General features: G+C 60.2%; 1 protein-coding gene across 1 annotated transcript in view; it reads left to right on the plus strand.

Annotated features, from left to right (window-relative positions):
- Positions 1 to 13459: 13459 nt before the first annotated feature.
- LOC113958984 (START domain-containing protein 10-like) overlaps positions 13460 to 14650 on the plus strand; it is a 5865-nt gene continuing 4674 nt past the window's right edge. Inside the window, exon 1 of the mRNA XM_027667655.1 lies at positions 13460 to 13822. Within this exon, the coding sequence (XP_027523456.1) occupies positions 13658 to 13822 (165 nt within the window). The 5' untranslated portion in view covers positions 13460 to 13657. The remainder of the gene's footprint in view (positions 13823 to 14650) is intronic.

A 14650-nucleotide genomic window follows, 5' to 3' on the forward strand; every position in this document is an offset into this window, starting at 1 on the left:
CAGGGGAGTAGGGAAAGGGACTCTGGAGCATCACTGGCTGTCCAGCCTTTGGGTCTCTGTCACCAGCCCACATGGATGATGCCGATGGATATTGGGTATTAGACACTGCCTCCATCCACCCCAAGCATGCAGGTGCCCCTGCCTGCCCTCTCCCTGGGGAGGGGGCACATCCCAGCATTCCAGGGGGGTGCCCCATGTGCCCCAGCCAAGGTCCAGCTGCCATCCCCGGTCACCAAAGGGTGACAGCTGGGAAGAGCCTCCAGCACATTCCAGTGTTGGGATTGCTCGGAGGCCTAAACAGCTCCAGGGGGGAGGGAGGTGGATGAGTGGGCACCAGCGGGACCACCCAGCTCAGCCCCTGCCCCTGGGCTGCCACCGTGAGTGACTTTGACCCCATCCTCTCCCTAGAGACAAAACCTGCCCTGAGCAACCAGCACCCACCTCATCCCAGTGCAGGACACACCCTCACAGCCCCGAGGGGCACCTTGTGGGTGGCCAAAGGGCTCTGGAGGACATGGAGCCCGGTGCCCGCTCACCCCGCTGGCAGAGCAGCTTTCCTTGTCTTTCTCCCGCGTGTTATCTGGAGACGTCGGAGCTGGCAGCTCCTGCCAGCGCTCGCGCAGCCTGACGTCGGCGCAGCTTGGAAGTGCGCGTGGCGTGTTTGATGTCAGGATTACCGGCTGGGTGTATTGTAAATGCTAAAATGAAATAAGAAGATTAGAGAAGAAAGGCGCCGCTCCGCAGCGCGCGCCTGCCGATTGCCTCCCACCGGAGCCGCCATGGAGGGCGGGGGGCGCGGGGACCCGGCCCGCCGGCAAGCGGGAGTGCCAGGGAAAGGGTTAAAGGGGGCCAAAAGCATCTCCCACCGGCGCTGGTGCTGCCTGGCACAGAGCCAGGGCGAGAGGCGGGACGGACCCCCTTCCCATCTCCACGGGGTGCCGGGTGCTCCGGTTCTCTGGCTCACGTAAGTATGATCCTGCCACCCCTCCAGCCGGGCTCCCAGGGGTCAGGAAGCAGCCCCCCATGTCAGCCCTGTTGTGCCCAGCATGGTGGGGCAGTGGGGGCACGTGGGGTTGGGTGGGTGCCTGCAGCCTGGCAGGGAAGGTGTGTGAGCTCTGCATCCCCTCCCAGGAATGAGGGCATGGCCACCTCCCAGCCTCCGGAGCTGATTTAGAGGGGAAAAGCCTTGTGCTCACTTGGAGGTGGGTGATGACCCTCCACAGGTTTTGCCAGGGGGACTCGGAGGTTTCCAAAGGGCAGGTGGGTTCTTTCTTCTCCTCCACTCACGTGGCAGGACATTCTTGCACACCCTAGTCCAGATCCTGCTGTGGGTGACTCCACAGCCCTCCTGCAGCCTCCTGCTCCCCACACCAGCCTCTGCCACGGCCCTGCAGGAAAGAGAGAGGGCCAGAGGGAGGGAGGGGGAGCTGGCGCAGGGTCAGGCCCTGCCGAGCCACTCTCCATCTCCTGCTGCCCGCAGTGTGCCCCTGAGCATCTCTGCCCAGACCTCGGGACCCGGCACCACACAGACCAGCCTCTCTGCAGGCAGGAGAGCAGGGGGCATGGAACTGCAGCAGCACCATGATTAGTCTTTACGTTGAGCTGTGCCCTTGGCCTCAGCCTGGCAACATAGAACTGTGTCTTGTCTTGTTGGGTCCTGCTACCAGCACTAGAGGAGGAGGAGGAAGCAGAGGAAGAGGAGTTGGAAGCCACAGCAGGATCCTCACTGCACCTCTCGTGCTGGTCCTGCAGCAGGGGATGGGGCAGCGGGCTCAGCTCACACACACAGTCCCACATCCCTCCCGGCAGGATAAATCCCAAGCCTGCAGCCCCTCCCAGTTTGGCAGAGCACCCTCCTCATGAATCCCCCCTGCCAGTGACCCCCAACCCAGCCAGGGATAGCTCCTCCCCCCAGGAATTCTGATCTCCTGATCACACCCTGACACCCAGGACTGGACCCAACATGCTGCATCCCGCAGTCAGGTGGATCCCAGGCACTACTCCATCCTCCCCCTGCTGCTGTTCCTGCTCTGGCACCGCTGTGTCCTCCTCCTGCTCCTGTGCCCAGCCCATGTGTATCCCAGCAGCCCTGGAGCAGGCAGGACAGTGGGAATCTTAGCACCAGCTGCCTCCTGAGAGTCTCCCCTTCCCTGCAGTGAGGAGCCAGGAGCAGGCTGGCGGCTGGCTCTGTGCCGGATCTGTGCTGGTACCTGCCTCCTCCCTCATCTCCTGCATCTGTTCCCAATCAAAGCATCCTTTCAATCCCAGAGAAGGTTTTTCTCCTCCTGCTACCAAATGCTATTGTTTTTCCGAGCTGGGGAGCAGCGGCTCAGTCCCTTCCCCTGCCAGCTCTGCTCAGACACGTGCTGAGAGAGCCTCGAGCAAGACCCTGCTCTGCTCCTGCCGAGAGCAGAGCCAAATTCATCCCCAGGGCACAGCACTGGGCTCCAGAGAGGAATACGGGGCTCATATTTCTCCAAGGAGGAGGCTTGACCCCTCAGTTTGCTGTTGGCAGCGCTCGGTGCCTGGGTTAATGTTTCCACGGGGACTCGGAGCACGATTCACTCACACGCATCCCCCATCCCCTCCGGGCCAAACTCAGCCCAGCATCACCCCCGGGGGGGGGGCTGACCCCCACTCGCCCCCCACATTCCCCTGGATGAGCCAGGGATGGCCGGGTTTGGCTCTGTCCCCTGCGGGACTCACACCACCCCCCTCCAACATTGCCGCGGGGCTTCTGTTGCTTCTGCGCACAATTAATGAGCTTTAATTGCCTGTAAACACATCCCCGGCAGCGCCATAGCTGCCATGGGAAGACGCTGGAGTCGGGAAAAGGGAATGGGAAAAGGGAATCGTAGTAACTGTTGCTACTGATGGACCTGTTATCCCCCAAATGTGCCCTAGTGGGGCCCCTGATACTGCCCAGCACGGGGCACGGGGGTCCCAGCACGGTCCCTGCCCCTTTGCCCTCAGTGCCAGCAACACCTCTGTGCCCCAGAGCTGAGCCACAGGGGGCTCAGACATCCCACTGAGAGCACCCAGACTGGGACCTGGCTGCATTTGGGGCCCCACAGAGGGGCTGCAGGGCTGCACGTGGTGGGGAGAGGTCTCTGCCCTCCCCCTCTAGCTGTGTCTGGGGTCCCAGGGAGGGGCTGCAGGGCTGGGGGCAGTGAGGAGGGGGTTCCTGCCCACCCCTTTTCCTTGTGTTTGGGGTCCCACGGTGGGTCTGCAGGGCTGAGGGGACAGAGGAGAATCTCTGTCCTTCCCTTCTGACTCTGTTTGGGGTCCCACAGAGGGGCTCCAGGGCTAGGGAGGGTGAGGAGGGGTCCCTGCCTTCCTTCTCTGGCTATGTTTGGGGTTCCAGAGAGCAGCTGCAGGTCTGGAGATGGTGGTGGTGGTCCCTCCCCTCCCCTCTGGCGTCCCACAGAGGGTCTGGGGACAGTGAAGAGGGGTCCCATGCCTATCCTTCTGTCTGTTTTTGGGGTCCCACACAGAGGCTGTGGGGCTGGGAACGGTGGAGAAGGGTCCCAGTTTCCCCCCCTGTGTGCCCCTCTCTGGATGTGCCCGTGCCCACATCGCACTAATGAAGGCTGCAAAGGTCGGGGCTGGGGATGGCAGGCGGTGGGTTCTGTAAATGCCATTTTCTAGCTCAGTGCCCTGTAACTCTCCCTGATGCTTGGGCTGAAATAACATGAACAGCGCATTTTAATCACCCTGCACCAATCTCTGCACCCCCCACCACGGCTCCTGCCCCCATGGCAGAGGATGGGATGGCACTGGGAACACCCAAGGGTGTCCAGCACTGCTCCCCGGGATGCCACCATGGTGTGGGGACTCATGTCATGCCAGCACAGGCATGGGTGGGCACGGCATCGGTGGCACAAGGTGGGACACACACACAGCCAGGGGTGGGAGAGTCCCCGAGGTGCCCAGATGTGGCCATGTCTGCACACACATGTTTCAGTGTGTTCCCCTGTGTCCCTCAGGTGTGTGGTGCAGGTGACACACCTGAAGGACAGGGCCATCCAGAGAGACCTGGACAAGCTCCAGCAGTGGTCCCATGGGAATCACACGGGGTTTAACAAGGCCAAGGGCTGGTGCTGCACCTGGGTTGGGGCAACCCTGGGATCAATCCAGGCTGGGGATGAGCAGATGGAGCAGCCCTGGGTAGAAGGACTTGAGGGGCTGGTGGGGGAGAGGGTGGACATGACTCAGCCCAGAAACCCCCGTGCCCTGGGCTGATCCAGGGGGATTCTGCCCCTCTGCCCCTCAGGTGAGACCCCCCTGCAGAGCTGCCTCCAGCCCTGGGGAACAGCACAGGAAGCACATGGAGCTGCTGGAGAGAGTCCAGAGGAGGCACCAAGATGGTCAGAGGGATGGAGCAGCTCTGCTGGGAGGAAAGGCTGGGAGAGCTGGGGTTGTTCAGCCTGGAGAAGAGAAGCTTTGGGGTGACCTGATTGTGGCCTTCTAGTGCCTGAAGGAGCCGACAGGAAAGATGGAGAGAGACTGTTTACAAGGGCCTGGAGTGACAGGACAAGGGGGAATGGATTCCCACTGCCAGAGGGCAGGGTTAGATGGGATATTGGGAAGGAATCCTTGGCTGTGAGGGTGGGAAGGCCCTGGCACAGGTTGCCCAGAGAAGCTGTGGCTGCCCCTGGATCCCTGGAAATGTCAAGGCCATGTTGGACGGGGCTTGGAGCAACCTGGGCTAGTGGAAGGTGTCCCTGCCCATGTCAGAGGGGTGGAACTAGGTGGCCTTTAAGGTCCCTTCCAACCCAAACCATTGTGGGATTCTGTGATTGTATGATGCATGTGCAAGTCCAGTCATGTGAGATCAGGTGTGTATGTGTGCACTCACACACACAAATGCCTGTGCCAAGCACAGAATCCCAGAATATGCTCAGTTGGAAAGGAACCACAAGGATCACCGAGCCCAACCCTTAGCCCTGCACAGGACCATCCTCAAGATGCACCAACACGCTGAAACACAGACGGGTGTGTGCCCACACCACCTCACACCCCACACTTGTGCCAGCTTTCATCACTGCAATCCAAGGACATTTTGCCCCGAGGGCCGGGGCTGGGCGCGGGAGCAGCGGGAGCAGCAGCAGCCGGAGCAGCAGCAGCCGGAGCGACAACGCGCCCGCGCCGGAGATAAGTTTCCTGCCACAAAGTTTTCTTTTCCTGCTAATTTTCTGATTAACCTCTGTCTGATGCGACGGCAGCAGCGCTCCACGGAGCTTATTCCAAGGCGGCGTAATCTTTCTAAGCAGCAAAGAGGGGCAGGGACGCCGCTGAGCTCCCGGCAGACAGAGCCCTGCGTCGGGAGGTAATAACTCTTCAGGGACTCGGCGCCGAGCTCTGACAAGCCGCCGTGAGGGCTGTGGAAATCCTTTCTGCGGATGAGCCGAGAGGATTCTCCTGCTATCCCCCTAAAGCCTGCGTGTCACCTAGTCCAATAAAAGGCATTATCGGGAAGGTGGTATTTCGTTCTGGCGTATCTCGGTCCTCCAGCCCAGCCCCAGCTCTGCCGGTTTTGCATGAGAACGGGGGGGGGGGGGGGCGGTGGGGTGGTTTAGGGCGTGCTGGGTGCTGCCTCCAGGGATGCTGATGGGTGAGGGGCTGCATCCCACTTTTTGTGCCTGTTCTCCATCTGTCGCCTTCACTGGTCCACCCAGCCCTGCACCTGCACCCAGGGTGGGTCTTGCCCTGGGAATGGCAGCAGGACCCAGTGCTGGATCTCAGCCCACCCACCCCTCTCCGATCTGCCTTCAAACATGGGGATTTTTTGGGGGGCTCAGAGCAGCTGGGTGGACCCAACACCTCTAGATGTCTCAGCCTCATTTTGGTCCATCCCTCAACCAAGGGTGATTTTGGGGCACCCCGGTGGAATCCTGCCAGCTGGGGGGGTAGTGGGCACCAAGTAACCACAGCCCTGGGTCTGGGCAGACTGGCTCCAGGGCTGGGGAGAGTATCTTGAAGGAGGTGCTGGGGGTCTCACACAGTGACAACAATGGACCTCCTGGTGCAGGAGGTCGCCCTGGGGTGTCCCTTGTCCTCTGGATCCTGCCTGGTCCTGGCTACTCACAGGAGATGCCATATCCCCAGGGATGGGGCATGTGCTATGCCATGACAACCAGGTGGTGCCCACAGTTGAGGGGACACCAGCCCTAACTCCTGAGCTATCAGAGGGCTTCCTTGCTGCCACCAGCCTGTTGCAGCCCCAGGATGAGGGGGACCAGCCACGTGCAGGACTGGCAGTGGTGGGAGCACCCACGCCTGCTCCGAGCGGCTAATTTACTGTGTCGCTGTGCACTGCACTAGCCAATAACTCTGAAATGATGTGGAGATTTGCAGCCAAACCTTCTCATAAAGAGATTTAGGAGGGTGACAAAGATAATTAAACATCCTTCCCCAAGTATTGACTTGCAGCTGAAAGGGGAAAAAATAACTACATTTTTCACAGTCCTTTTAAATCATCCTGATGCCCGGCTGGGGCACTGTGCAGGCAAGCCCTGGCCTGGCAGCCGTGGGGCTGCTGGTGCCACATCCCTGTCTGCCAGGCTGGGAATAGCGTGGGGGAGTAGAGCAGGAGTTTGGGGAACCAGGGGGGTGCAGGGTCCCAGGATGGCAGTGGGCAGGGAGGGATGCTCCAGGGCAAACAAGGGCTGACACAGCACAACATGGGGAGAAGGATTCAGCTAAAACAAGCAGTGTAGAGGGGCAGGAGAGACAGGAAGGGGTAGACACGGGCTCACAGTACAGGGATGGCGACAGTAGGGAGGAGGGGGGCAGGATGCAACAAGGAGGCTCAGGAGATGGAGTGGGAGGGGGTTAAGGAGAGGCCCATGAGGAGCATCAAATACACCCCAAAGCAACTGCAGTGTGCACATGTGCACACTCTTAGGGCATGTCTGCACCCCTCAAGGGGTGTGTGCAGGGCTGTGGGGGTCCCCAGTAACTGTGGGCTGCCCCAGAACCCAGCTGGAGCCATGGGCTGTGTGTCTGCCAGCTGCATGTGCTGACACACATGTGCTGCCAGGTGGGCACGTGCGGGTGGGTAAACACATGTGTCCAGACATGTGGCTTCCATACCACGGTGTGTGGAGGAGCCACAGGTGCCTGCTGGATGTCCCTGTGTGTGGCAGGACCCCGTGAACAGGTCGCTGCTCCGTGGCTGTGCCCACACACGTACCTGTCCCAGGGTGCTGCCTTTTCCATGCCACGTGTCACACACATGTGTCGCTGGGCTGTGTCCCATGTAGACATGTTCCATGGATAGGTGGGATGCACACAGCTGGAGGAGCATCCTGGGGCAGGACCCTGCCCTGGCATGACCCCCGTTGTTGGAGGACACAGAGAGGTGGCAGAGGGGCACGTGGGTACTCAGGAGATATGTCACAGCATGGTTTGGATTGGAAGGGACCTGACAGACCATCTTATTCCAAGCCTCCAATACATGGAGTCACATCACCCACAGGACCTTCTGACCCACCTGCAATGTGGGACCCTACTTGCTGTACCCCAGGGACCCCACCCCATACACTGCCCTCCATTGGGTTTCTGGAGGGCAGAGCTGAGGCCAAACCTCATGAAGGGGTGAGCAGGGGACCCTCATCCCACCTCTCCATGCCCCTGTCAGCTGTGCCAGCCCCTGGGAATGTGCCTGGCAGCCTCCCCCAACACCTTCTTGTGCTTTGCCACTGGTACCACCCAGCTTTGCCACCTGGTTGCTCCAAGCTCCCTCCTTGCCTTTGCCTGGGAGGTTGGTGCTGCCCCTGCCCATCCCCTCCTGAAGTGGTGCCAGGGATGAGACCTGGGGGCAGGGAAGGGACCCAGCAGTGCTGGATACCCTGGCTGTACCAGGTCCCAGCTCCAAGAAAGACTGTGGGGAGCAACCCCCACAAACACACTTTTCCCTGAAACCAGAAAAACCCAAAGTGGCAAAAAAAGTTCCATGTTAAAGCTGGTGGTCCCGGGTGCAGGATGTCCTGCTGTCCCTCTCACTGGGGGGGCTCAGGGTGCCTGAGGCTACTGCCAGGAGCAGGAGGGATGCAATGGGAATGCCAGGTGGGAGCAAGAAGGAAAAGGACATTTTCTGAGCCTTCATCTTAACGGTAAAATTCACAGGGAGTGCCCTCTTTGGGCTGACAGGCACCGAGAGCAGCGTGCCCCCAGCACCCTGGGGACCCTTAACTGGGACCAGTAACACCGAGCCTGAAACGGAGGTGCCAATCACCCGGAACCCCCTCGAGCTGCCAAGGCTGAGCTGTCCCTGGGGTGTCACAGAACAGCTCAGAGCAGCAGGGGACACCGAGCACTGGGGTGCAGAGGCACCCCTGATGCTACCCCTGGAGGACACGGTGGGGTACAGCCAGCACTCGCCTGGCATAGGCGTGGGGGACCCAGGTCAGACACAGCCCCAAATTCCACCTCCGTGGTGGAAGGGGGACACGATTTCAGGCTCCCCTCTGTCCCAAGGCTTGTCCCGTTCCCTGGCGCTCCCCGGTGCTGGCCCTGTCTGTCTCTCTCGCTGTCGTCCGTGGAGCACGCGTGACACCCAGTGGGTGAACAGCAGACTGCACTCGCGGCAGCAGGGTCCCTGCGCACGGTGGCGCTGGCCCGGGGATGTCCCCCGTGTGGGGGACACGGTCCTCCTGTGTGAAAAGGGGTGGCACTGCCCGACGGGCTCGTGGGTGGGTTTCACGGGGTCATGGCTGGGGGGTCCCTGCAGGGCTGGGGGGTCTCACTGGGGCTCTGGGGTCTCTCCAGGAGTCCCTGCAGCTCCCAGGCTCTGGGGTGTCGCAGGCATAGCGGGGTCCTCCAGCCCTGAGACTCTGGGCTCCTTCCAGGCACCTGGGGGTCCCTACAGCCCCATGGCTCTGGATTGTCTCCAGGCATCTGAGAGTCTCTGCAGGCCCAGGGCACTGGGGTCTCTCCAGGCACCCACAGATCCTTGTAACCCCGGGACTCTGGTGTCCCCCAGGCACCCAGGGGTCCCTGCAGCTCTGGGGCTCACCAGGGCTCTGGGGTCTCATCACTACCCCACCACTACCACCCCCACCATGTGAGTCCCTGGAGTCTCAGGGCTCTGGGGTCTCATTGGGGCTCTGGAGTCTACTCAGGATCTTGGGGGTCCCTGTAACTTTGAGGTTTTGGGGTCCCACTGTGGCCCCAGGGCTCACTGCAGCCCAATGGCTCTGGTGTCACTGGGGCTCTGGAGTCTCTCGGGGGCCCCAGGGGTCTCTGCAGCCCCGAGGTTTTGGGGTCTCACTGGAGCCCCTGTGGGCCCCTGCAGCCCTGGCTCCAAGACAGTTCCTGAAGTCCTGGGACTCTGGGACCACACTTGGCACCCAGAGGTCCCTGCAGGCCTGGGGCTCTGGAGTATCCCCAGTGGTCCCTGCAGCCCCAGGGTGTTTGAGGGACAGTGAAAGGCAGGAAAACCAGGGGAAAGTGAGATCCTGACCCAGGTGTGGTGCAAGGCATCAAAGGTGAGGCAGCCCAGCCAAAGCATGTCCTGATGTCTCTCAAGTACTTACCACCTTCCTGCTCCCATCCTTGGACCATCCTCACCCCCCCAACCACTATCTCCTGATGCTGTGTGGCAGCTGTAACCTTTTCTGATTGTTCCATCTGACTTTCTCTGGGACAAGAAACTCAGCCCATCTTCACCTTTCCTCCTAACTCTGTTGTTCATTCCCCAAGAGATAAACCCTGATGGAACCAGGATCTGAAGGCAGCCAGTGTTGTGGTTCACACAAAGCCAAAGCAGAACCATTTTCTGGAAGAAAAACATTTTTCCTTTCAATTTGCAAAGGCTTTCAAAGTCGATTCTGGGAGGAACAGGAGTGGTGGCTGTGGAGGGGATTGGATGTTCGTCTCCAGCTCTGGAGAGGCTGGAAGCCCGACCTGCTGAGGCATCCAAGCTCATTAATGGAACTGTGAACACCCACATGCAACGCCCTGCAACCCCACTCCCAGCATGGAAATCCCATATCCCAGCTCCGGAGTGTGTAAAGACACTTGGGGGGTTTCAAAATTTGACCTGGAGAATGAAAAGAGGAGGAGAAGGAAGAAGGGACCAGTAAGTCAGACACAGCCAGGACAGGAGCTGAGTCCTCCTTGCTGTACCCTAACCAGTCCCACCAGGCTCTGAAGAAGCTCCACTCATGAAGCTGGTGGCTGTGGGGCACACAGGGACCCCTGGGGCTGCTGGTGTGACAGTCCCCCATGTCACCCCTACTGCCCTCACACAGTGACGGTGTGGCCAGAGCAGGACCCTGTGTGCTCACAGTGGGTCCCTGTCAGCCCAGGGAATGCCAGTCATGGGGCCACCACGAGCTGCCAGCATCCCATAGCCAAGGAAAGCCAGCGTCCCACTGAACCAGCTGTGATGAGCCACTCCCCCTAACCCCAGGGTGCAGGTTCAGCCAGCCCCAAAAACAGGGTCTGGAAGGCACCACACACTGGGGACTCACCATCCAGCTCCCTGCCAACAGATAATCCTGCAAAATGAGCCTGGAAAGTCCATGTCCCTCAGGCTCAGGCCTTGCTAAGGTGGCAGCCCTGATGCCTCCAGGGAAGCATCCCTCATTTCCTCTCTCCCCTCTGCTGAGCTCCTGACACTTCTTCCACAGGGGATCGGAAGGATGAGACTGTCATACCTTGAGGGTACATCACAAAGTTGCTCCTGAGATCAAAGAATCATCATAATCCCAGAATGGTTGGGTTGGAAGGGACCTTACAGCTCATCTTGTTCCACCCCCTGCCATGGGCGGGGACACCTTCCAGTATCCCAGGTTGCTCCAAGCCCTGTCCAGCCTGGCCTTGGACACTTCCAGGGATCCAGGGGCAGCCACAGCTTCTCTGGGCAACCTGTGCCAGGGCCTCCTTACCTTCACAGGGAAGAAATTTTTCCTAATATCCCATCATGGAAGTGAGAAGCCATTCCCCCTTGTCCTGGCACTCTGTGCCTTTGTCCAAAGTCCCTCTCCAGCTCTCCTGGAGTCCCTTTAGGTCCTGGAAGGGGCTCTCAGGTCTCTGTGGAGCCTTTTCTTCTCCAGGTGAACCCCCCCAGGTCTCCCAGCCTGGCTCCGTGGCAGAGGGGCTCCAGCCCTTGGAGCAACTCCATGGCCTCCTTTGGACTCACTTCAAGAGGTTCATGGTTAATGAAGAGAAGTTAATCAAGCTGTGACAGAGCCAAGGCCACATTAATGTGTGGCTTCACATTTGCTACACTCACCTTCCTCTCTTCTCCTTTGGGGTGAGCAGGCTCCCAGCAGCATCACCCAGATTCAGACCCTGGCTCCAAAATAGCCAAGGACAGTACTAAACGGGGTTGTTTCAAGCCCTGAGTGCTTCAAGTGGGTCATGGGAATCCAGCTCAGCTCAGCTGGTGGCTTGCAGGGGGCATGTGATGGTGACCAGCAAGCTCTTGGACAGCTACACTGTTTTCCAGCTTGATCAGTGGCCCCAGGGGCTGCTGCAGAAGAGGAGAAAGAACTTTCCATTCCAGTTTCCAGCCTGTCCAGCCAGGGAGAGAAATGCTCCTGTCTCTCAGGCGCAGAGAAACGCGGCCAGGCAGGGCTGGTTCCACTTCAGTGCTGCTGTGCCAGCAGTCTCCTCCTTCCCACAGAACCTGTCGGAGCTCCTCCATCCCGGGGGCCTCAGTGTCCTCCCTTCTTTCACCCCATGGACACACTTTGAGGCTACAAAGCCCCCAGTCTCAGGTCCTTCCTCTCCAGGCTGTGTCTGGCTCCCGCAGGGGCTGGGGGTGGCTGTCCCCACTTGCACATGGACACACGGGGGTGCACAAGCTCACACACACTCCTGTGCACCCCAAGGCACACTACAGCAGCGGTGTCAGACAGCTCGAGGCCATAAATCTGTCTGGCCACACTTGTTCCCTGCTCTGCAGCCCCAAGGCCACCCCAAGGTCTTTCCAGCTCCGGATCTGCCACTCCCTGCCCACTGCGGCAGCTCTTTAACCAAGCGTGGCACTTGGCAGCTCTGCCTCTGGCACCTGGAGCATCCCAAGCTCAGAAACACACGGCCCCACGATGATCCTGTGCCTGGAGGAGCAGCATGGGCAGTGCAGGCAGCCTTCCTGCCCAGGCAAGGCCTTGGGAGCAGCTGCAGCTCTCCAGCTTTCTCCCTGCCGGCCCTTCCATGAGTTTTTCCCCAGTCGATGCTGGTCTCAAGTGGGGTACCCCAGGGGCAGTACTGGGGCTGTTCCCCATCCCTGTCCCAGGGTTGGATGAGGAGGCAAGTGCAGCCTTGCTTGCAGGTGAGGCTAAACCTGAGGAAAGGGTGTGCAGAGTCTCAGTGCAGGTGGACCCAGAGAAATCGAAAATTTAGGTCAAGAGAAACCTTGTGGACATGAACAATATGGGCAAGATAACCTCAGGTTTCATCCAGGCTGGGCACTGAGGGACTCGACAGGGTCTCCTATCTGGGACAAGGCCATGGATTGGGTTCTGGACAAGAGGCTGGACAAATGGGACAAGCTGCAACCTGGGTATCACGAGGAAGAGTGTGGCCACCAGCCTGTCCCCTCCATGCACCCCCAGCTGGGTGCTGTGTCCAGAGTGGCCCCTCCAGTTCAGGGAGAGGCAGAGGAGCTGCAGAGGAAGCAGATGCTGCTGGCAGGGCTGGGACCTGGGGCTACAAGAGGGATGGGTTGGGATTTACCAGCATCATACCTGGAGGGCATTGGTGCAGAGCTGGTCTCTCTTGGTAGGGCATGAGAAGTACCAAAGGACAAGGGGCATGAATTGCAGTTTCAGGGTGGGCAGTAGAACTGCAAGTTTTCCCCTGAGAGGTGGAGCAGCTGTGGGACCTGTGAGATGGGCAAGTCCATCCTTCAAGACAGGGTAAAGCCGTGGGTGACTTTTCCTGTGCTGGTGGTGTTTCTGCTCCAAGCAGGAGGGTTGGAGACCCCCAGGGACCTCTCCTCACCAGCATCATCCTGTGAGCCCAGCGGGGACAACCTCCCACCTGCGAATTCCTTCCCATCCCCAGGCGGGCCAGGAGCCCACCCCTCACACCCAGGGCCCCTCGGTAGCCAAGCTCCTGTGCACTGGAGCGTGGCCCCATCCCAAGGCCCGCGCTGGCGTTGCCGGGAGGCCTGGCCCCTGCTCCCGGCATCAGCTGATCCTGCCAGCGAGCTGGTGCTGCAAAGTCAGGCACAGAGATTGCCAGGGCACCGGCCAGGGGAGAGCAGGGGCAGAGGGACGAGGGGCTCGGGGAGCCGAGGGCAGCTCTGCCCTGAAAGCCGAGCCACCTGCGTGCTGCTACCTGCTGAATAATAGAGGAGCTGACAGCCAGCGGAGAGAAATGTGATGCCGGAGAGCCGGCCGGGGAAGACATCTGAGCTCCCGGCAGCTGCGATAGCAACTGCAGGGAGCGAGCCTTCCCCCCCGCTGCTCCGTGCGGCGCAGCGTGGCCGGGGTTGCTGCGGGTCTCTGCCCATCTCGGGGTGCCTGGGCGACTGGTGCCCGCTCCAGGGGCACGGGCTCAGGGCTGGGAGGATGATGTGAGCTGCTCCAGGCACCCGGCGAGGCAGAGCTCAAGGGCACAGCCGGGTTTCCCGAGAGGTGAGGCAGAAGGAGCCTGCCTGCAGCCAGTGCCTGCGCCTGGGGTCCAGCAGCTCAGCCTCATGTCCAGAGGAGGGGAGATGGTTTATATCCCAGATGACTCCGACTTCAGCTCCTTCAGGGATCAGTGTGAGAGCCTGGAGGGCTGGCATTGTCGGTATAACAAGGCTGGTGTGACGGTGTGGAGTCAGGGCCAGGAGGAAAGCTGCACCGTGCAGAAAATCAAGGTAAGCAGACCCTCGACCTTCCCTGCCCCAGCTGTGGGACTCCAGAGGGTCCCTGGGGTGCTGACCATGCTTGGGGTGCACAGTCCAGCCTGTCTAGGGTATTTCTGCCCCAAATCCCAGGGCTGGCAGGGTTAGACCCCCAAAGGTGCTTCTCCAGCTGCTTTATCCTCTTGACCTGGTGGGATGCCCAAGGCCTCCTGCCATGTGGGCTCACATTGCGCTGCCCTTGGTCTGGACGCAGTGGGAAGGCCCTGGGATCAGTTACGTTACGGAGATGGCCTTGCCGGGAGCCCCCGTATGTGAGACAGGCTGATGGGATCCCTCCCTGGTTTCCTTTCCCTGGCTCCCCCATCCCGGGGCACATCACCTCGTATCCTCACTGGATGAGCATCTCTGAGAGTTTAAGAGCCCCCGTGCCCCTCAGGTTGTTGTTACACCTTGTTGCTCATCCACGCAGCCCCAGTGGCACTGCCAGGTGACCTTGGGCATATCAGGAGAGGTTACAGGGTACTGGGGGCACAGGAAGCCCATCTTGGGTGGGCTCCCTGTGTGGGAGCATCCTGCGGGTCCATGCTTGCCTCCATGGTGGGTGTCATGGGCATTGGTTTTTCTGGCCACCAAGAATCCAGACTGCCAGGCAGGGATGGGATCCACCAAAACAGGGAGAGGGGCAGAGTATCTTACCTACAGGACTGCCCACCTGACTGAGAGCGTGTTCAGCTAGGAGTGTTAGGGGAGGGTTACCGTGACCTGAGGAGCAGGGAAGGCATGGGGAGGTGGTGGGGAGGGATACAACACGCTGGAGGAGGCTCTTGCACCACTCTTCTG

This window comes from Corapipo altera, unplaced genomic scaffold (genome assembly GCF_003945725.1).
Source record: "Corapipo altera isolate COAL_440 unplaced genomic scaffold, ASM394572v1 160, whole genome shotgun sequence".
NCBI lineage: Eukaryota > Metazoa > Chordata > Aves > Passeriformes > Pipridae > Corapipo > Corapipo altera.